The sequence below is a fragment of the Xyrauchen texanus genome, chromosome 17 (assembly GCF_025860055.1).
Source record: "Xyrauchen texanus isolate HMW12.3.18 chromosome 17, RBS_HiC_50CHRs, whole genome shotgun sequence".
Lineage (NCBI taxonomy): Eukaryota > Metazoa > Chordata > Actinopteri > Cypriniformes > Catostomidae > Xyrauchen > Xyrauchen texanus.
Genome location: NC_068292.1, coordinates 37224317 through 37246729, shown reverse-complemented (window position 1 = coordinate 37246729; position 22413 = coordinate 37224317). Strand labels below are relative to the sequence as shown.

The 22413-nt window shown below is 36.9% G+C and overlaps 1 protein-coding gene across 2 annotated transcripts in view; it reads left to right on the top strand.

Moving 5' to 3' along the window:
* The window catches only part of LOC127657901 (calcium-transporting ATPase type 2C member 1-like), a 49287-nt gene that overhangs the window by 24080 nt on the left and 2794 nt on the right, over nucleotides 1-22413 (top strand). For both annotated transcript variants that reach the window (XM_052146872.1, XM_052146873.1), the window contains exons 7-25: nucleotides 1607-1715; nucleotides 2615-2770; nucleotides 3410-3478; nucleotides 3599-3674; nucleotides 3813-3879; nucleotides 3994-4118; nucleotides 7626-7723; nucleotides 10328-10423; nucleotides 10515-10604; nucleotides 11881-11985; nucleotides 13695-13851; nucleotides 14452-14622; nucleotides 16378-16475; nucleotides 17090-17140; nucleotides 17489-17655; nucleotides 17752-17820; nucleotides 18229-18345; nucleotides 18486-18633; nucleotides 20924-21019. In XM_052146872.1, the coding sequence (XP_052002832.1) occupies nucleotides 1607-1715; nucleotides 2615-2770; nucleotides 3410-3478; nucleotides 3599-3674; nucleotides 3813-3879; nucleotides 3994-4118; nucleotides 7626-7723; nucleotides 10328-10423; nucleotides 10515-10604; nucleotides 11881-11985; nucleotides 13695-13851; nucleotides 14452-14622; nucleotides 16378-16475; nucleotides 17090-17140; nucleotides 17489-17655; nucleotides 17752-17820; nucleotides 18229-18345; nucleotides 18486-18633; nucleotides 20924-21019 (2065 nt within the window). The remainder of the gene's footprint in view (nucleotides 1-1606; nucleotides 1716-2614; nucleotides 2771-3409; nucleotides 3479-3598; nucleotides 3675-3812; nucleotides 3880-3993; nucleotides 4119-7625; nucleotides 7724-10327; nucleotides 10424-10514; nucleotides 10605-11880; nucleotides 11986-13694; nucleotides 13852-14451; nucleotides 14623-16377; nucleotides 16476-17089; nucleotides 17141-17488; nucleotides 17656-17751; nucleotides 17821-18228; nucleotides 18346-18485; nucleotides 18634-20923; nucleotides 21020-22413) is intronic.

Genomic DNA, 22413 nt, shown 5'->3' with positions numbered 1-22413 from the left:
TAAGAATGAATCATGTTATCATTTAATCTGTGGTCATGATGTTCAAGCTGTATCCTTCAAAGCTTTACACCCACCAAAGACATAAGACAGACTTTCAGATGACCGAGAGAGTGAGAATGAGCTAATTGATTTCCACGTCAAACCCATAAAGACTCATATTTACACTTTAAAACTTGGCTGTGCCACAGCCTTGAGCACTGTCCCCAAACACCTGTAGAGCATCTTCACCACCATGTTCCCTTGCTTTCTCTGTCATCTCCTATTTTTCTTTTTCTTTCTCTAAATACCTTAGCAACTGGATAATAGCTAGAATTAGGCAATTTTTTATTTTTTTTTTCTTCTTTGGATTAATCGGTGTCGATAATTGCATTTTCGAACAATTATCTGCAAAAATTGATGCTGATAGTTGCTGAAAGTTTCTTTTATTTATTTCTTGGTTTTCCTCTGGAGGTTCTGGATGATTTTTCAGTTAGAACAATCTATTAAACCGTAAAACCACCTGAAGTGAAATAAAAACAATCACTGACACCTTGGGGTAATTTTCTGAATCTAAATCTTTCATCATTGACAATATTCATCCATATTTGTATCATTGCATAAATGCGTATTGTTATTTTGATTGGATAATCAAGAATAATTTTTTTTACTTATGATGATAAAAATGTGCCCAGTCAGCATCTACTTTATATCTTGTGAATAAGGAATACGTTTTATTATTAAACCACATTTAGTGAAATATATACATACAAAACCCTTCATTTTGTGTATATATGCAATATATAGCCTAGAAAAAGCGACCTAAATAGAGCACTGTAACCGAGTCACCGCAATGTCTCCGGTGTGGTTCTGGCTTGTTTATGTTAAAAATCCTGTGTTTTGCACCAAATCTTTGGGATTATGTTTGAACAATAAACTGCATCTGGGATTTTATTTATTTTGGACTCTTGTAGCGTCTATGTCTTTGCCCGTTATAGGAAGGAAAGCAATTTTTTATATTCTATAAATCGATTTTAAAAAAAATCTATCGGCTGATAAATAAGTTATCAGACTTTTCCACTACCGTAATTATTGGTATTTGCAAAATCCACTAACGGCCGATCTCTAATAACTCCCAGGCAACTATCCACAATACTATTGCATTGTGGCAAAGACTTTTGCACAGGCAAAGCATTTTATAAGAGCCTTAATATAAAAACCTTTCCTGCCATTTTATAAAAGCTTTGCCTTATACCTCAGAACACAGTGGTAACTGAGGTGAAGACACTTTAGTCCACAGCCTCTTGTAGCTTATTGCTTTAATCAATAAAACATTTCACAAAGAATTGCTATTTAGTCCAGTTCAAAGCAGAAATATTGACTACCCAATTGATTTCAAACAGTTTTTTATTTTTATTCTCTGTTAGTATTAGGTTTATGTGAAAATTTCCAAGCTAAATAGTGCAGATTCATTAAACTATTTGGGCTCCGTCCAGTCCACAGGGCATGAATCTCAAGGTCTGCCTGTTCACACGGCTTCACTGGCCTAATTTCAACCGTTCAACAACCAGTATTTTTTGTCGCTCTGTTACACACTCCATCTCATCTCTCCCTGTCCGTCTCCATCCAGTGTTCGAGAAGGACGTCTGGAACACCTACTGGCAAGAGAGCTTGTTCCTGGAGACACAGTCTGTCTGTCAGTTGGAGAGAGAGTCCCGGCTGACCTGCGCTTGTTTGAGGTGTGAACGGATACTGACTCGTAGGAACATCTCTCCTTCTCTCTTTCTCTCCATCTGTCTTTCATTCACTTATTACTATTCATTTTTTGTCAATCTGACTAATTTAAATTCGATTGGAGATTTTGAAAAAAAAATTCATATCTACTATAAACTCTGCATTCCAGTGAACTAATCAGTTAAGAGAGTTATTCAAAAAGTTTCGCTTTTTATTTTTTAATTGACATGGCCCATTCATCTCATGGTGTGAGATGCTGAGAAAACAAAGAAGCGTGACACAATGGCTGAAGACATTCATTTAATGCAGGTGTACATAGACCAACTAATTAAAAAAGAATGCAGACGGACTACAAGAAAACATCCTATATGAACACACCCTTTAGAAGTTAGAAAACTCGGCACACCATCTTGTGTGTTCTGGAATGTTTGTAATGTATCTTAAAAAAACAAAGCTACTTACCATTCGTCCTCCAATAACTAGTCATTTTGGATTAACAGTGTTTAGCAAAGATTGGTGGGGTAGAGTTATGCAACCTATTTTTTTAATCTGTTTATGAAAATAGTAGCAATACTTTTTCTGTTTAATGGATTTCTTAAGATCTGCACCACCACTTTAAATTGGATTGCAATTTCATTTGGGTCGAGGTCAATCAGATCATGTTTTCCAATTAAAGTGTTGACATGACAGTTTTTCCATTCAGTCGTATTATTACTTGATTATTAGGCTGCATGAAAACATGACTATAGTGACAGTCAAATTCGCATTCCAGAACAATATGTGCTTGAAGTCTTTCTGGATTTCTCATTAGTCTTAAAAGGCAGAGGCGCTTGTGCCTGTGTCCTAAAATAGCAACAGCGTTCTAATGACCTGTTAGTGAAGCTGGCCCCTCTCTACCCTTCAGGCACTGGATCTGACAGTTGACGAGTCCAGTTTGACAGGAGAGACCACCCCCTGCACCAAGACTTCTGCCCCACAGCCGGCTGCCACCAATGGCGACATCACATCCCGAAGTAATGTTGCCTTCATGGGTACTCTTGTGCGCTGTGGAAAAGCCAAGGTACTGCTACATCTAATATGAGATATTGTTTCTTGATCTGCATGGCAATTGACATGAAACACTTTTGGAAGCTGCCGTGCAATGTGATGCTTTACCCCAGCTGGAACCATTTTAAAAGTTTTTTTTTTTGTATTGATATTATGTATGAAAGCTTTTATGGACTACATAGGACATTTGTATTTTAAACAATCAATATTACACTGCAGTGCCATTTTAAAATGAAAGGTGTTTTAAAAATTATGAAGAACAGCATTCCTCAAACTCCACATCAATCAAGAAATATTTGACGCCCTTCATACACAAAATTCTACACATCCCACAACCCTTGCTTGTTTTTTTAGTTTTTCCATTGTTGTATTGCCATTTTGAAAGCTTTTTTTGTAAAAACATTGAGGGGAAAAAAAAAGGTAATTTTTTAAATGTTTTTATTAATGGTTTACTTTTAATGTTTTTATTTATATATAATTAATTAAATAAATATTGTTAATAGTAACACTTTAACAAATCCAGTCCAAAAAGTTCCTCTCGATTAGTGCAAAAAATGTGGGGGAGTGTGGGCCTGTACATTTTGTATTTTTTTCTGCTAGATAAGATAAATGGTTTCACCACATTTTTAATAAGCTTGTTTTTAAATTGCAGGGCATTGTCATAGGTACTGGAGAAAACTCTGAATTTGGTGAGGTTTTTAAGATGATGCAAGCAGAGGAGGTAATCAAGCATATATTGTAAAATGGAGACATTTAAAATGCAAAGAGATTGATCTCACAATAAAAACGCCTTTGCTTCATATCCAAATGTTTTTTTCTATTCTTTTTGTTTTTCAAATAGGCTCCCAAAACCCCCTTACAGAAAAGCATGGATTTGCTGGGAAAACAAATCTCCCTCTATTCATTTGGGATTATCGGTAGACATCTTGTTAAGAATGTCCAATTAGCATTCATAACACTCATGATTTACTGATGCATATCATCTGATTAAATGTGCAGACCCTAATTTCTGTTCTTGCTTACTGTGACAGCACTAACATACTTCCAATTTACAGGGGTGATCATGATAGTCGGATGGCTTCAGGGAAAGAACATACTAGACATGTTCACTATAGGTGTCAGGTATGTCCTTTTTAATCAGTCCAGCACAGGGACAGATGTTCCCGAGAGGCATGTGACTTGATGTGTAGTGCAGGTTTTGGTCTTTAAGTCTTTAGTCATTTACTCTTTCCTCAGCTTGGCCGTGGCAGCTATCCCAGAGGGCCTCCCCATCGTGGTGACAGTCACTCTGGCCCTGGGAGTGATGAGGATGGTGAAGAAACGGGCGATCGTCAAGAAGCTGCCCATAGTGGAGACACTGGGTACGCCCCCTCCTCATTTTTAAATCTGCTTGTTTGTTTGTGCCTCTAATGCTAAGTGCTCACTACAAGAAAGTTGGATGTTTCCCTGCATAAATTTAAATGCTCACATTTTCTTACTTGCTTTTGTGTTGGTGTGCACTGTACCGAACTAAATACAGCTAGCTGCGTCAATTATAAGAGCCTTCCCCTCTGCAACTGTTGCTATGATCCTGAAATGTTCACAAACATGCACATAGCAACACTTAAGTTCATTCTTATTAACATGGTGAAAGGGCTTGCAGTCATTTTGCACTTATTTGCACTGAACGGGATAAAGTTAAAGGTTTTTGTTGTTCATTGTGCTTAAGAGATCATCTTGTCTTTGCTTTCAAAAGAAGTGACAATGTCCCAGACATCACTGTTGTCACACCTTGAAAAAGGGAAAATATTTGCAAAACGCACTGTGATCAACTAAATGCAAACACACACTGTAAATGATCGCTGATCTATTGTCAGCACATTTGTCTAATATTTCAGGAAACTGGAAAGTCCTTATGCAGTTCTCTCTTGTTTGTCAAGTCGCAGGAGAACAAAGTCATTTTGGTGGTTCTGCCCATCAGTGGCATTACATCATAATCAGTCATGTGAGAATCAGTCAGCCCACAGAGTCAAATGATCAGCCACAGTCACACTGCATTTACTGTATATTATGCATGCTCAGAGTAGAGACATTAGTTCAGACCCAAATGGTCTTGTGGGTTTGAGAACCATTTCAAAACAGGAATTTTTATTGCTCTGGTTAGAAGCATTATCCACCACATGATTAACTTAATGGCTCTTTACAATGAATGCAAATACACTTTTGCGAAATAGATTTAAGCACAATGCATAAGAAGCAGTGTTACATTATTTATGTATGTATGTATGTATGTATGTATGTATACCCCCTTCATCCTTGATTATATTTACCATATGGAAAATATACTTTATACATATAAACTCAGCAAAAAAAGAAACGTCCGCTCACTTTCAACTGCTTTTATATTCAGCATACTAAACATGTGTAAATATTTGTATGAACATAAAAAGATTCAACAACTAAGACTGAACAAGTTTCACAGACATGTTACTAACAGAAATGGAATAATGTGTCCCTGAATGAAGGGGGGCTCAAACAAAAGTAACAGTCAGTTTCTGGTGTGGCCACCAGCTGCAATAAATACTGCAGTGTGCCCAGTGATGTCTGGTAAGGACCTGCCTTACAAAAGGCCTAAAAGCCCTCAGTCCAGCCTCTCTCAGCCTATTGCAGACAGTCTGAGCACTGATGGAGGGATTGTGGTTTCCTGGTGTAACTGACAGTTGTTGTTGTTGTTGCCATCCTGTACCTGTCCCGCAGGTGTGATATTTGGCTGTACCGATCCTGTGCACTTTTGTTACACATGGTCTGCCACTGCTAGAACAATCAGCTGTCCTTCCTGTCTCTCTGTAGTGTTGTCTTAGGCTTCTCACAGTACAAACATTGCAGTATATTGCCCTGGCCACATCTGCAGTCCTCATGCCTCCATGCAGCATGCTAAGGCACGTTCACGCAGATGAGCAGGGACCCTGGGCATCTTTCTTTTGGTGTTTTTCAGAGTCGGTAGAACGTTTTTATAATTGTGACCTTAATTGCCTACCGTCTGTAAGCCGTTAGTGTCTTAATGACCATTCCACAGGTGCATGTTCATTAATTGTTTATGGTTCTTTGAACAAGCATGAAAAACATTATTTAAACCCTTTACAATAAAGATCTGTAAAGATATTTGGATTTTAAATTCTTTAAAATACAGTATCCTGAAAAGAAAATCAACTAAACTTCATGTTCACTTTGAGCACAGTAAGGATCTCTTCGAGCTGTGCAATTAGACTGCTTGAACTGCATATTTTTCTGAACTTCTAACTGCACTAAAGCTATAGGTTTTTATTTAATTCAATTAATAATATTATCAACCCTGTGTCTAGTAGGGGTGTAACAGTTCTTGATAAAAAAATTAAATAAAACAAACCATGTGGTTCGCCACCCGTGGTTTAGTAAGCATTTGCACCACGGTTCACCAAGTTTATCAATCCATCTGGAGCACAAGCTTTTTGCGACGTAAATAAAGCGTCAAATAGATAAGCACAGTTACAAACTCCTCTAATGCACCTGAAGGGAACTTTTGATGGATATGCTCTGCTTGTGTTTCACGTGGGTCAACTTGATGACATCACTGTTCTGCAAGCTTTGTGTGTAGTAGTAATTGCAAGGTCAGATAATTTTACTGACTTGAATCTTTGAGTCTCGTTCAGAAAAATGTATGAATCTTTATTCGTCATTTTCGTTCATTTGAGCAGAATTAAATTTAAAATGTTACATTTTCAAAAGTCAAAACCAGCCCAAGCTTCTGTACAGTGTTCCTCCTCCTAACTTGTAAACAGCCCCACTCTTCCGGCTGTGACGCACAAGCCTCTGTTTTTGCTTTGTTCAAATGTCAGTGTGATTATGTCACACGTGCTCACCAGAAGCATGATTTAAAGTAAAAAAAAAAGTACTTAAATATTTATCTTTGTCAACAAAGCGATCGTGTCTCTTTAGAAGACAATAATTTAACAGCTGGTGTTGTATGGATACTGTTTATGCTGACTGTCTGTGATTTTTGGCACTTCAATATAAAAATCGCCATCCACCTGCATTTTAAGGACCTACTGAGTGAAGGTATTTTTTTCAAATGTGTTCTGGTAAGAAAGAAATTAGAGAATTTTCATTTTGGGGTGAACAATCCCTTTAACTGCTGCGTTTGATACAGTTGATCATTCACTTTTAATTGATTAATTGAAGAGATGGGTGCTAATATCTGGGGTTGCTTTAGACCGGTTTGTTTTATACTTGTCGAATTGGAAATTTGTAGTGTCTGTTGGAGATGAAATGTCCTCTTCAAAAATGTATTGTGGTGTTCCATAGGGATTCCTGTTAGGGCCAATATTGTTTTCATTATGCGTTACCACTTGGTTCTGTGATTTTGAAAAAAAAAACAAACATCAATTTTCAATGCTATGCAGGTGACCTGCCATCTGTTGCTGAATCCAAAAGATCTGACTAATTGAAAAAAGTTTTTCAGGCATGTATAACATAAGTATAGCTTACAAAACAGTTAGACCTCTTAGATGTACTTGCTGTGAACTGTTGACCGTTTCAAGATCCAGATGCAAAACTGAAGGTGATAGAGCTTTTGTATGGAAAAGCCAGCCCTGGGATATTTGATCTGCTGAATCAATCCCCTGAAGTCTGTTTTTAAGTCTCAAGTCTCACTAATTTGTATAGACTTGCTTTTATTACTATGTGAATGTGTTGTTTTACTGTGTGTGTGTGTGTGTGTGTGTGTGTGTGTGTGTTTTGATCTTATGTTTGTAAAGCAAAAATTTCTCTTAAATGTCAATGATTTTACAGAAATGTACAAAGAAAATTTTGGTTGTGCAAATAACCTGGAAAAAACTCTTTCCACTCCCCAGGCTGCTGTAATGTCATCTGCTCGGATAAGACAGGCACCCTCACTAAGAATGAGATGACAGTCACTCACCTGTTCACCTCTGATGGACTGCATGTTGAGGTATGGGCCTTCGTAACCCTCAGGAGTCATGCAAATGACCTCATAAATATTTCAGCCCAAAATATGATAATTCCTCTGCTTAAAAAACATTAAGATGTCAAATGTCAAGGCAAATTTTTCTTGAAGCCATCTCCACATTATGATTACAAGATCTTAGGTGGTAATGGCAGCCCTGAGTATCTGATGAGAAGCTTGTAGTTTTCTCTCTGAGAAATTGATGATATCCATGCAGAGTCCTGAATTCATTGCCGTGCCATCGGCCTGCCCTAATATATCTTTAAAATCTCCGACATTGGAGTAGATTGAGTCTCTCACTACTTTAACTTAGCTACTATGTTGCGTCTCCCATTTCTATTACATCATGCTTTATTTCACATCCTGTGGGCTGTTTCTAACAAAGCACAGCCAAAAGACTGCTAAAAAAAAGCCATCTCACAGCTTTGCTCTGCAGTGTCCTGATTCTAAGCTGGTTTTGCTTCAGGATCCAGATTCTACATTGGTGACTTTAAAGGAATATTCCGGGTTCAAGACAAGTTAATCTCAATCAGCAGCATTTGTGGCATAATATTGATTACCACAATTTATTTTGACTTGCCTGTCCTTTTCTTTAAAAAGAAAAAGGCTATAAAAAAAAAAAGGAAAAGATGCGCTTACACGAAGTGAATGGGGACAATTTTTTTATGTTAAAATGCTGACTGTTTAGCGTGATAAAATCACTTACTAACCTTTTCTGTGAAAAGTTATTGCCATTTTTACAACTTCATTGCCATGACAATGTAATGTCAACAAACCCTAAAATTACTGTGAAAATAACAATTTAAACAACTTTACAGCTCAAATTATACACAGGTTTTAACAGAAGAATTTTTGTTGTAATCAACATTATGCCTCAAATGCTGTCAATTGAGCTTAACTTGTATTGAACATGGAAAATTCATTTTTTAAAGTGGCTCTTTAAAAGCTAAGATTGAAATGTATTAATAGGTTTATAATTGGTTTCTGAATGTCTCTTGAATTTTGAAACTTTCATTCTGCCAGCATCCAATAATTCACTGCACAGAACACATTGTGGTCGGCACATACTACGTTCATCCTTGTTTTTAGTAAACATACACTACTGGTCAAAAGTTCAAGGTCACTTACTCATTCTTTACTATTATCCTTAAATGTGAAAAATAATAAAGTCATCAAAATTATGGAAGAACAGAAATGGAACTACAGGAATTGTTTTAAAAATAAATCAAAACTTTGTTATATTTTAGCATCTTCAAAGTAGTCACCCTTTGCCTAGAATTTGCAGAAATGTACTCTTGACATTTTCTCAACTCTTCTTGAGGTATTGAGTTCTCCTCAATACTGGGCACTTATTAGCTACTTTTCTTAATGATCCATTTTCTTAAGTCATCCATTTCAAAAACTTTTATTTTTTTAAATAACATTTTAGTTTAGTTTTGTAATGAAATGAGGCAAAAATATAATTGTGACAACATATACAAACTAATTTCAAACATTTAAGCATATGCGTTCATATCAAAAGGTTTTTAAGCTCATCATAACATTTCAGTCAAGTGACCCCAAACTTGTGAACGGCAGTGTATATTTAGGAATTGGAATACTGTAGAGTTTAATTGGACACCATTGACATCAACAACAAAATATATGGGAGGGTAATTTGAATGAAACCTGTAAAGATGATGTCTGGGTCATATTTAACCCCAAATCAGTCAAGATAAAAGAAAAACTAAATTTATATTTTGCCTAAAGAAAATGAAGCCCATCTTTAGGACCCTTTTAAGATTTTTTGCATTGTGACCATTTTCAGGACACTTATGTTTTTCTCATGTTTTACTACCCAGTTCTCATGACTATATCATGTCCAGACTTTTTACTTTTACTTTACCCTTTGATTTCAATGATTATTCTAAAGATGGTGGTGTTCGATGATTTTTATTTTTTGTTTTTTACATAAATGGTTGTGAAACTGAAAGGCAGTAGTTCATGTAGGGATTATTACTATGATGTATAAATATTGTACAATTTAATATTGCATTTTCCACATTGCGTTTCTCCCTTTTTAAAATTTACCTTTAATATGCATTAATACTTGGTTATTATTGGTTTCTAAATGTCTTGAATTTTGAGTTTTATGCTTTCAGCATCCAGTAATTTACTGCAGAAAACACATTGTGATCGCCATAAACCACGTTTGCATTCATTGTGAATGAAACCGTATTCCTGCACTAAAATACCGTAGTTTGATTTGCCTTTGATGTCAATAACAAAATATATACAGTAGGACACATTTTTATTTTTTTTAAATTAGCTACTTTATACGAACGACATTATACTTATTTAGCTACTTTTATTAAGCACTATTATATTGTATATTTAGTTGCATTTCATTGTTTGCATTGTCTTTTACCTTGCTGTCCATGCTCCAATCAGAACAGACCTGTACCATCTTTTTTCCTGCTCTCTGCAATCCTGTCAGAACAAACACGTGTGCCATTTTGGGTCACCTTCCACCAGTAAAGAACCACTGTGTAGAGTGTATTGTGTTCATGTTTGTTAGTGCCCTTGACCAGATTTTTTTATCTTTCACAGGTCACTGGTGTTGGGTACAACAATGCCGGTGAGGTTTTGCTGGATGGTGATGTGGTGCATGGCTTCTCCAACTCTTCCATCAGCAAGATTGTGGAGGTGAGGTTGAGCAGACTACTGTGGAATACAGAGCTATGAGGGTACTTTAATTGCAGTCACACATTCATTGTGTGTGTCTGTAATTCTGCAGGCTGGCTGTGTGTGCAATGATGCAGTTATCAGGAACAACGCCCTGATGGGACGGCCCACCGAGGGTGCCCTGATTTCCCTGGCTATGAAGGTATTGCATGACCTGCTAATATTTGCAATATCTGCTGATTTTATATTTTTTTTATTATTTTTTTTTTCTTTTCAGTTTGTCCTTTTCAATTTCGTTTGCTGTTCACTTAATGACTTGGTTTTAGTTTTATAATTTTTTTTTGTTTCAGTTTAGTTAGTATTTCAGAGTATAAAGTATATTTTGTTTTTATTTTTATTAAACTTTACATTTTATGATTTACTTCATCAAATCAAAATAGAACTAATTTAGATTTTGATAGTTACTTTTTCAGTAATTATATTTAATAAATATACGGTGTATGTGAATACAGTTTAGTTTTTCCAATAATGTTTTTTTTTTTTTTTGTGTTTTAATGTTTAAATTTAACACTGGATCTCAGGACAGAAATTTCTAGCTCGTGACGCCATTCAGCATGAGCTGCTGCTAAACATTTATTTTTTATTTTCCGTAATGTGACATGCAAAGTATCAGTAACATAATATCATATCTGACACAATCAGAGAGTAGGACACGCCTGTTGCCTCTGCCCACTTGTGCAAACATGAGAGTGCAACCTCTGGAAAAATTGCCAATGTGGTGATGTCTGTCACCTCATTTTGGCAAACAGACTGAATCGATTCTATATGCAAATTAAGATGAACTGACACGCTTTCACACACTGTAGAACAGGTAACTGTAGCAACTGCATCTCCCTCGAGGGTCCCAGTTGTGTAAATGTCTGGTACACTAATAACATTGATGTCAGCACCAGGGACGTTTACAAGGGGATTAATCTGAGAAATGTAAAAAAAAAAAATAAATAAAAAATCCAAGGGGAAGAAATGTTTTTTTTTTTACATTTTCTGAAGAAAATTTGTGCTGCTTGCCCATGCAAAACTGACTGACATGATGCTATGGGGTTTCTAGGGCATATTAAGTGGTTGCCAGGGTCTTCTGGGTGTTTGCTCTTTAGTTGCTTACTGTACCAAGACAAAAGAGCTCATGTCCCGATCTCTGTGATGTTCTAGTACCTAGTTATGGCGTGGGTCCCTCCTTCATTGTGAGTGTGCAGGATTCATTTGGCCGTTTTATCGTCCGCCAGGCAAAAATCGTCTAATCCCTTAGAAAAGTAATTGTACACCTCATCAACAAGCCTCACTGTTTGACCTACTTTGACCACTCCATTCAATCAAGAGTTCTGACACTGGGCCAGATCTGATCAGTCTCTTCTCTTAAAAGGGTTTTTGTTGGTAGTGTGTGTTTATCGCTGTATGCATTTGTTTTCTGTTGTCTGCAGATGGGTTTGCAGGATCTACAGCAGGAGTTTGTGCGACTAGAAGAGATTCCTTTCTCCTCAGAGCAGAAATGGATGGCGGTACGCGTCGTCCATCGCACTCAGCAGGTAAGCGCCATGAAACACTGTTTGCAAAAGTGAGTGGATGCTTGACAATAATTGAAGCTGAAAGTTCGTAAGTGATGCATCAATTCTCAACAATGACATTCACATTGCTTCCACATGATTGAATTGTCTATAATTTTGATGGCAAAACTATCCTAAAGTGTCCCCCAAAACAGCATGTTTTTTAAAATGGGTAGCCTATGCCCAAACATTTCCCACACACTCAATCATTGTGCTGGATGTTTAATATTAGTCTCAGCCTCGGGCAGAGCCATTCAAGACCTCATGCGTATTGGACACAAAATGGCAAAAACTTTATCAAAATCACAAGCTCTAGTTCAAACTGTTTTCTAGCATTACACAATTTCTGGAAGTCAGGGTGCACAGGTTTTAAATCAGTCTACTGGGAAACAAAGCCATGTTTACAATGCTCCATGCTGCTACAGTTATATTTGGAAGAATTAGTTGCTGGATTTGACAAAAGCTCATGGCATCAAATCTTTGAATAATATTTATAGTTTTTGTTATGCATTGTTGGCAGTTAATAGATCACAAGCTAGATTACTACTTTTAAAACTATGTATTCACTATTTTCTGAGTTATATCTGTAAAATATAGGTTCTTGTTACATTTGGATAGATGTAAATTTGAATCGTTAAATTACGAAATTTTTACATATTTAATTAGGAGATTGTTAGGATGCAATAATGACAGCCAATAGTGACAGTGTAAACGAAGAATATATTCCACAGGCTGATTTATTTGTGCAGAAGTGAAAGTCTAGAAATATTTGTACAATATTTACAATGTTTGGGAAAAAATTTCACATCATCTAAACTGGCTATCTGGAGCCCATATTATAGACCTTGGCTCCTCCCCTGTTGGATAATACCATTTTCAAATTGTAAACAAATGTATAAAAATAGTAAGGGGTGAACTTTTTACATGCAACTTGTATTGTCATATATTATGAGATAAATAAATTAATATATAATTTGTAGTAAACCCATACATTTACATGTACATCATCCAAATATGGATACACCGGCTTTCTGTAGCTAATGCATTATAAATGAGCCAGATTTTTAACTGCAGGTTTGGCAGATGTAGCATGAATGAGAATTAGGAATGACTGTAACTGATGTCTGTCTTTTGTTGACCAATAAATTTGATTAAACCTGCTGGCATTGTTTATGTGGTTTTTCCATAAACATTAAATGATACGTTGTTATATTGTTTAGCGAGACATGTGAACCTGAACGATAAACATGAGACTCGACATTACTACACAGATCTGTGTATACATGCTGTCAGTGCCGGCAGTCAGACAGTGTAAACATTGGTGTCTGTGTGCATGCCTGTGTATTTGTGTGTGTGTGCGTGCACTGGCATGTTCTCAGTTCAGCTGAGAGTCCATTTAAGGTCACAGCACTATGCTGTGACAGATTTTTTGTACCATTAAAACATGCAATTTTATTACATGCCGGTCTATTATTGTGGTGCATCAATGTATGGTTCAGTTGCTATGTAGATGCCATGTAAAACAAATGAACTGTGGTTGGTAACTTCACATGCCCATCATAGAGCCCCTTCCTGTCTAATTGGCTAGTTCTTGATCATAATAAGCTTTATAGTGTGGACCAGACATTATGCTGTGGTTCTGTGAGACTAATTGTTTATATCTTTCCTTTCCAACTTATCTGAATGTGTAGAACAAACCTGGTGTGTTCTATGTGAAGGGCGCTTACGAGCAGATAATTCGCTTCTGTACTTCCTACAACAGTAAGGGAGTCAGTCTGCCTCTGACCAATCAACAGAGAGAACTCTACCATCAACAAAAGAGCTACATGGGTACTGCGGGTCTCAGAGGTAAAGAAATGCACTGATTTCATGGCTCTCTTTTACTACAGACTTCTAGATTACCTGAATTTACCACCTCATTAAGGTCCACAAACTTAAAAGGGCTTCACCCCCCAAAAAAATTATTCTGCAATTATTTACACATACTCATTTAGTTCCAAACACGTATTTAATTTCTTTTATGGATCATAAAAGGAGATTGGCATCAGTCACCATTCACTTTCAATGTATTGAAGAAAGAAATCACACTTGTTTGGATCAACATGAGGATGGAAATGTGTCATTTTTTTGGGTGAACTATTCCTTTTAATGTCTAACAGAGACTGGCCTGCCATGAGCAAATCACTCATAACTTCATCACTTTTTGTCAGCCGTAATGCTGTATCCTAAATTGCATTTTGGCATTGCTGTACCAACTTACAGCTAGCGCAAATGTGATTTGGGTTGTGTTGATCAGATTAAGTGGTCTCTGAGGACATTGAGGAAGTGCTGTCTCATATTGACACCCCTCTGTTAGCTCTCTTTAAAGGCATTTCATGGAGGACAGTAGTAATATTGAGATAAACGGACTATGGCAGCTGATCATGCTCATGTCCTTTTTTCTGGCAGTGTTGGCGTTTGCCTCTGGATCTGAGATGGGGACTCTCACCTTCCTGGGGCTTGTAGGAATCATTGACCCTCCAAGAGCAGGAGTAAAAGATGCCGTGGCGACTCTGATCAGCTCTGGTGTGGCAGTGAAAATGATCACAGGCGATTCTCAAGAGACTGCAGTATCAATTGGTATGAAATTCAACAAGTGCTGGGCGGTATGATGGTATATACCATGAACTGGTATAGAAATGTAAACCAAGATTCTGCTATTCTGTTGATACCATGGTCGATGTTCACTTCTGATGTTGCTCCCGCTCTGATTGCGGACTGAAGTGTTTTTTTGTTTGTTTTTTTTCCTCCCTAATTTGTAATACCCGATTTCCAATGTGCTCGAAGTCCTCGTGGTGTAGTGACTCTCCTCAATCCAGGAGTTGGGAGGATGAATCTCATTTGCCGCCACATCTGAGACAGTCAATCTGCCCATCTTATCGTGTGTGTGTGTGATATTCAGAAAGTACATTTCAAAATTTGTGTGGTCATAAAAACATATGTTCATAGAACTACAATATTACGTGGATCAGAGTCTACCGTTGCTGGTTCAAACCAAATGATGCGTCCAAGCATTCGTTAGTAATTGAAAAAGTTCACTTCAGAAAGAGTGTCTCTGTTCATCTGTTGCCCAAGCAGAAATGCTATCAGCTTTCTCAGTGGAAAAATAGCAGTCCAAGCGGGGGTATTTCGCGGTAGCCAGTGCGCAAGAGTCATTCACTATAGAAACTGCAATATCCTCCATTTTAAAGCGTGTCCAATCCAATGTGGAATGTCTGAGAGGTACGCGCCTTCAGTTCATGTAATTAATCAGTCTGTTGTGTCTGAGCTGTGATGAGCCGTAATGCTGACTTTGTTCATTTAAAGCCATTTCCTAGCTTTAGTAGTAGTGATACATGTGATCATGAAGAGCTGTTGTATGTAAACAGCTGAAGCGTTTTCACTTAGTCACCTAACTGGCTCATAAAATTACACTAACCATAGCTCTTAACAGATCTGCACTGCTCTTACACTTTATTGAAGAACAGCACGAACACAAGTGGAGTGATACACATATAGTGAAGTGTCAGAGTGCTGATGTGTCAGACCCTCAGTGATCATGGAGCCTCTCTTGTCCAATCAGATCCGAGGACCGGAACTAACACATGTGTGAGCATTCTGAGATGATATTCTTCTCACCACAATTGTACAGGGCGGTTATCTGAGTTACCGTGCACTGCTGCCGCACAATTGGCTGGTTAGATAATCACATGGATGATTGTTGGTGCCAGATGGGCTGGTTTGAGTATTTCTGTAACCGCTGATCTCCTGGGATTTCCAGGTCAACAGCGAATGGCCAGACTGGTTCGAACTGACAGTCTACATTAACTCAGATAACCACTCTGTACAATTGTGGAGAGAAGAATATCATCTCTGAATGCTATTCTAAAATGTGGGTTGGCACTGTTTTGAATGCTCGAGGGTGACTTCCACAATATTAGGCAGGTGGTTTTGTGTGTGTGTGTGTGTGTGTGTGTGTGTGTGTGTGTGTGTGTGTGTGAGCGTGAGTTATATATAATATTCTGCTCTGGTTGAGTTATATATAATATTCTGCCCTTGTTGCCAAAGCTTCTGCCCAAAAGAAATTGGATATGCTCCGCAAGGACAAATGTTGATGGGAACATTTGACCATGGTATACAGAAATGTATAAATGTACAACTATCTATAAAACATTTTGAATGATAAATATAGATATATTTAATTACTTAAACTGTGATAAAAGATTTTGGTCACACTGGCCATTCTTCCATTCAACCAGAGTCTCATGTTTGTCTTAGTAATTTTCTCTTTATCATGTCCAGACATCAACACTTGCTACAGTATTCATTCCGTTTTAAAATCTTTTTCCACGACAGCAAGTCGACTAGGCCTCTACACCAAAGGTTCCCAATCTCTGTCTGGAGATGAAGTCGACCAGATGGACCTCCAGCAGCTCTCTCAGATGGTGTCCAGGGTACCGACACGCTTTCATACACTTTCAGCTTTGAGTCACTGTAGTCCAAAAGCCCCAAATTTGAATAATGGACAGATTTCAAGATTAAGATGAAGATGCATTTCCTGCTAAATTTGAACACATTTAAATAGGAGTTTATTATGTACAGGATTATGATGCATCATCCAATATATTATTAGGGGAAATAATTTGAAAGTTTTACTAATATAAATTTTACAGCACAAAATAATCACTGAAGGTCTAACTTTACTTTCCCCTTTCAAATTTAAACATCTTTAACCCCCTCCAATCTAATGAATTACTGTCCACGAATCCCACATCCACAAATTAACATATCCAATATAATATAAATTCATAGATCTATCTTATCCAGTGGGGGAAAAAACTGTTCTAATAGAATAAACCTCACAAATCTTGATGTTTAGATTAAATGTGAAATTAAGAAGAACATAACCTGTCAATAAACGAGACGTGAGTGCCATTTTAAATTATGCGTGGCAGCAAACTACACTGCATGCTGCAGCCATGGAAGCCACCAAACGAACTGGATCAGAGATGACATATTCCACCTGAGTGGAATGAGTGGCACTGATATGTGATTTTGTCTCCCACAGATAGTGGTATTCTACAGAGCCAGCCCAAGACACAAGTTAAAGATAGTTAAGGTATGTGTACCAAATGAGCCTGCACTTTATTGGCATTATTTAGCAAAGTAGGATTTGAGCTTTGATCAACATCCTTGTTGGCCCTGATACAACGTAGCTATCAATCAACCAGATTTCAAAGTTAAGGCTAGGCTTAGTGCCAATGCTTGAACAATATTCTTATCAACCTACTGTATCGTTTTCCTCTAATTTTAGGGTAGGGTTAGGATTCTTTGTTTGACAGGAATGTTGTTCCTGGACCAACAAAAAATATTGACCAGTATCGGTCACCTGACACCTGTGATCCTGCGATACAGTCTTAATTTGGCATAGCTGAGTTCCTTAGTGTTTTTTTTTTTTTGGCTTCAGTCTTTACAGAATATTGGTGCAGTTGTTGCCATGACAGGAGACGGTGTTAACGATGCAGTGGCACTGAAGGCAGCGGACATCGGTGTGGCTATGGGTCAGACCGGCACTGATGTCTGCAAGGAGGCAGCGGACATGATCTTGGTGGATGATGATTTTCAAACCATCTTGTGAGCATATGGTTTCCATTCTTAAACGAAGGCCTTAGCACACTGATGTGACGTTTGAGTTTGCAAATGTCCTCAATCCTTTGTTTTTTACTCTAGGTCTGCCATTGAAGAGGGGAAAGGGATTTACAACAACATTAAGAACTTTGTGCGTTTTCAGCTGAGCACGTGAGTTGACAGTCTGATCAGAAATGAAAAAGCTCTTTTTTTTTTGTTTATTTTTATTTTTTAACATATAACAGATGTACTGTGCTGTTTTAGAAGCTCTGATGAACCCTTCAGTATGTCCCCCCTCAACTGTTTCAAATGGAAATACATTAACACAGCAATAAAAACTGCACTTTATCAAGTGATTACATGGGATCTTTAAAATTACCCCAGTGACCTATCAATAAGATTAAAATATTTTGGGCCAATCCACATGACCTCAAAAACTTGTTCATATTGTATCTGTTTCATGTGTTCATAAAGAACACACAACTTGCAGTATAAACAAAAGTCATCATTTCAATACCATTCATATCATTGGCTTCAAGGTTTGAGTAGATCACTGAATATCTGTGCTTGCTTCCTCAGGAGCATTGCTGCTCTCACCCTCATCTCCCTGGCAACACTTATGAACTTCCCCAACCCTCTGAATGCCATGCAAATCCTCTGGATAAACATCATCATGGATGGGCCACCAGCTCAGAGGTAATACACTGATCACGAGAGTTTTATCCAAGGCTGTAACAACCATAGACCAATATTCAGTTTGTTTGGTCGACTGATATGGGTTTGTCAACATTTTATTCTTGAATTGTTACATTTTAGATCATTTTTATTATTCCTAGTTTGGGTGTAGAGCCTGTCGATCAGGATGTTATCAGGAAACCCCCGCGGAATGTACGAGACAGCATCATCACACGCAGTCTGATAGTGAAAGTCCTTGTGTCGTCCTTCATTATCGTGTGCGGAACTTTGTTTGTGTTCTGGAGAGAGGTTGGTAATATTCTCATGATGATGGCCCATTTGTGAACATTTGTTTTCAATTTTGTTTTTCCATTTGTTTTGCATTAATATTCAAAACAGGTGTTTAGGGAAATTTCTGAACTACTTAAGAGTTGTACAGAAAAATGGCATAATTTTGTAGTTTACACTGTGCCATTTTGTTTTTAGAGGCATCAAAAATCTTTGTTTATACATTTGCTTTGTTGTTGCTCTTTGCATTGTTGTTTGAGAATTAATACAAAGACTTTTCCTTTGCAAAATTATTTTTAGGGGTTCAAGCATGAAGTGCTGAAAATCTATTGTTATATATTGTAATGGAGTTTTTTTACTTTTATTATTATTCTCCGCTAAATCGTAGAGAGCAATTCGTAAAACCTAGAGACATTAAACTTGGTGGGATGGTAGCAGCATTGCTTGCTACTCAGGCATAACAAACTCACCCGATCACCCAATTGGGGGGTGCTATAACAAAGGCAAATCCTTATTGGGCTAGAACTCCTAAACTCTCTCACAGACTCAAATGCCTTATACCATGTGCCATTTAAACATTTCTACCATATTGTATTTTTTACTAGACATACTTTAGCAAACTAGTCCTAGGCCATTCTCTGGATCGGAAGCAAACCAGTGCAGAATTATTCTCTGAATGTCCAATATTAATTATCAAAAAAGGCTTGAACATTCTATTCAATGTAGCACACCAAAACATAAGAATCAGACATGGCTACTTTTACATAAATGTTTATAACTCTTGAACGGAATGAGAAATGTTCACCTAATTTGTGACAATAATGTACAAATTAATGACTCCTGGAAAAAAATGCATGCCTCTGGCACTTAGTGGTCCATATGACTTAAAAATAGCTCTCAACTATACAGTGTCTTTGTCCAAGGTGTCGATGTCTATGAGGACAGTCACATATCTTAAAAACATTAACTAATAAACTTTCAGCTGCTATCAGACAAGGTTAACAAAGACAATCTATACGGAATGAGTTGGGCCTATTTTACTTGCACAGACACCGAAGTTAATAACAGAAGTTATTGATATTATATGATAGATCTCCTCATTCTGAAAAATTGTGCCTCAAGGACCTTTGGCCTCAATCAAATATGTTTAAATATTTTAGGTTATTTATAAACCTACTTTTGCAAACTAGTCCTTGGTTTTTCACTTAACCCCATCAAAACCACCGCAATAAAATTCTTTGTACTCCCTTGATCGAATATTAACGTAACTTTGTATATGTCTATAACAGGGTAATTAAAAAATATGTGCATGGCCTAGTTTACCCAAAAGTTCAAAACTCCTTTATAAAACTCCCATAACAGAACATCTGATTTCAAATGTAGTATGCATATGTGACGTTATCCTGAGTAAGCATGCGAAATTTGGTGGAGATCGGAGTAGAGGTGTCTCTATAACAGTCAAATAGTCTGTTAGAAAGGCTAAATCTAGATGGTAATTTACCATATGTTGCTGAACATTATGGTGCTTTATCTCTATAGGAGTTGCTAGCAGGCTATACATTTGTTTTTTTAATGTCTTGTAACACATGCACTTAAAGCACTATGCTGCTTGAACCTGATAACTGATACTATATTTAGAATGTATTTTTTTCATCTATTGCATAAAAGCGAAGTACTAATTACATTAACCTATAAATGCAAAAAAAAAAAAATGCTTTACCAAAGGAAAGACAATGTAAGCAAAGATTTATTTACATTTTTGACCATGATGATGTAGTCTTCTCTGAATAAGTTTACAACACTTCCTTAAAGCCCCAATTAGTGTTGTTTTTTCTCTGTGGAAGTTAGCATCGAAACTATTCTGGAATATGGAGTAGGTGATGAATTACATTAAATTTGATAAAAATAATTGCCTCCCGAAAGCTACAGGAACAATGCCAAAAGCAAGAAACCACAAAAGCATGTTGTAGATTTTTCTGTTTTCACCACTTTCTTTCAGGGCCTGTAGTTTAATAAACTGGAGTAGAGCAGAACATTTCAATTATCACAGTCTTGTCTTGATGGCTGTATGACAAAATATAATACTTTACACTGAGATGGTAGATCCTCTTAAAGTGCTCTTACTTCATCATAAAGCACTTTACGGCCATTTAAAAAAAAAAAAAAAAAAACCTTTAAGATAAAATATAACTATTGATCCCTTGGTGGAAAATGTTGCAATGTCTAGCCAGGTATTTTGGCCAGATGAAGGCTCACAATCTTTTGGTTAATTCATTCTAGTCAAATCTTTTACTATCTGTTTTGTTTTCAGCTGCAGGACAATGAGATCACACCACGGGACACCACCATGACATTTACCTGTTTTGTGTTCTTCGATATGTTCAACGCTCTCAGCTCCAGATCACAGGTAGAAGATCTTTTGTGCTTTAAGCACTTCAGTAGAAGAGGCTTTACAAGAACCACAAGTTTATTTCCCATTTGCTTTCTCACTGGTGCAGATTAAAAGTGGGCCTGAAGAACACTGGATGAGCTGCATCTTAAACACTGCCACCTGCTGTAGGACTTTTAAAATCTCCTTGTTTAAACGGCTTATAAGGGCAAGGTCCCTTTTGATATTTTTTATTTGTTATTAAAGTCTTTGGAATCGTTTTCTTTTTTTATTGTTGATGTGCATTTGTTTGCACTCGGGAGTGACGTCACTCTGCTTACATTTAATATATAATTTACTGTCTATATATGTAAATAATGTTAACAAATTATACATCTTTTCAAAGGTCTAATGGTTCAACATTGATATCCGATCTCTGTTTCAAGATAGCAATGCTCCAGAAACAGCAATTTGTTTATTTGTGCCAGGAGAACAAATGAAAACATGTGATTGCAAGATGAATCCAATTCGCCACACTTGGGTCAATTGTCCATGACAAGGGTTCATTGTATAACATCCAATAGCACTTTTTGTCTATAAAAGTGATAAATCTGAGAAATATTGATACATCTCGCCTGGAAGAATTACCCTTCGTCGTCGTTCTTCAACAAACTACACAATCTGAGCAGCATTCATGTTGTGAAACTGTATATTATCTTATACATTAGTCTTATAAACAAAACAAGCCTGTCTCAAGTCTATTTTTTAAAATGTTGCATAGTTTCATTCATAATAGCCAAGCAGTACCATCAGAGATTGTGTTGAATTTGAGAGGCGGAGCCTTAATTTTACTCTGTATGCTTCCAGCGATTTATAGAGGATAAAAACTCACAGGAGCCTCATTTTTTGTTAGATCATCTTCAAATATGAAACATAACTTCTTTAGACGTGTGGCTTTGAGAACATTGTATTTCTTTTTTTTTATTATTATAAAAACATGTTGAGCACAAAATATTTCCATTACTATAAACTTCATAGTTCTCCAACTTTAAAAAAAATAAAGTACAACGTGTCTTCTTTCAAAAGATACTACAGCTGTGTCCATACTCCAAAGGGTCCAGTAAATACAACCATTTAAGTTCAGGTATGTCATTTTAATGGGGCACACATCAACAGGTTAAATACTTTCTCTTATCCCAGCTTAAAGTGCAACAGCTTTAAGTAAACCAAAACTTAGACTCTGTGGCACTGTCAAAACATTTCTCTCTTTGATCATCCTGACCAGACTGACACCGCAACATTGGTTCAACCAGTGGCATGAGTCAGACTATGGAAGACATTTATTATTTTTGCAATTACTAGTGGCACAGAAATTACACACTTCAACTTGAAAGACCAAAGTAGGTCTATACTTTGGTTGTCTGCATTGCTGA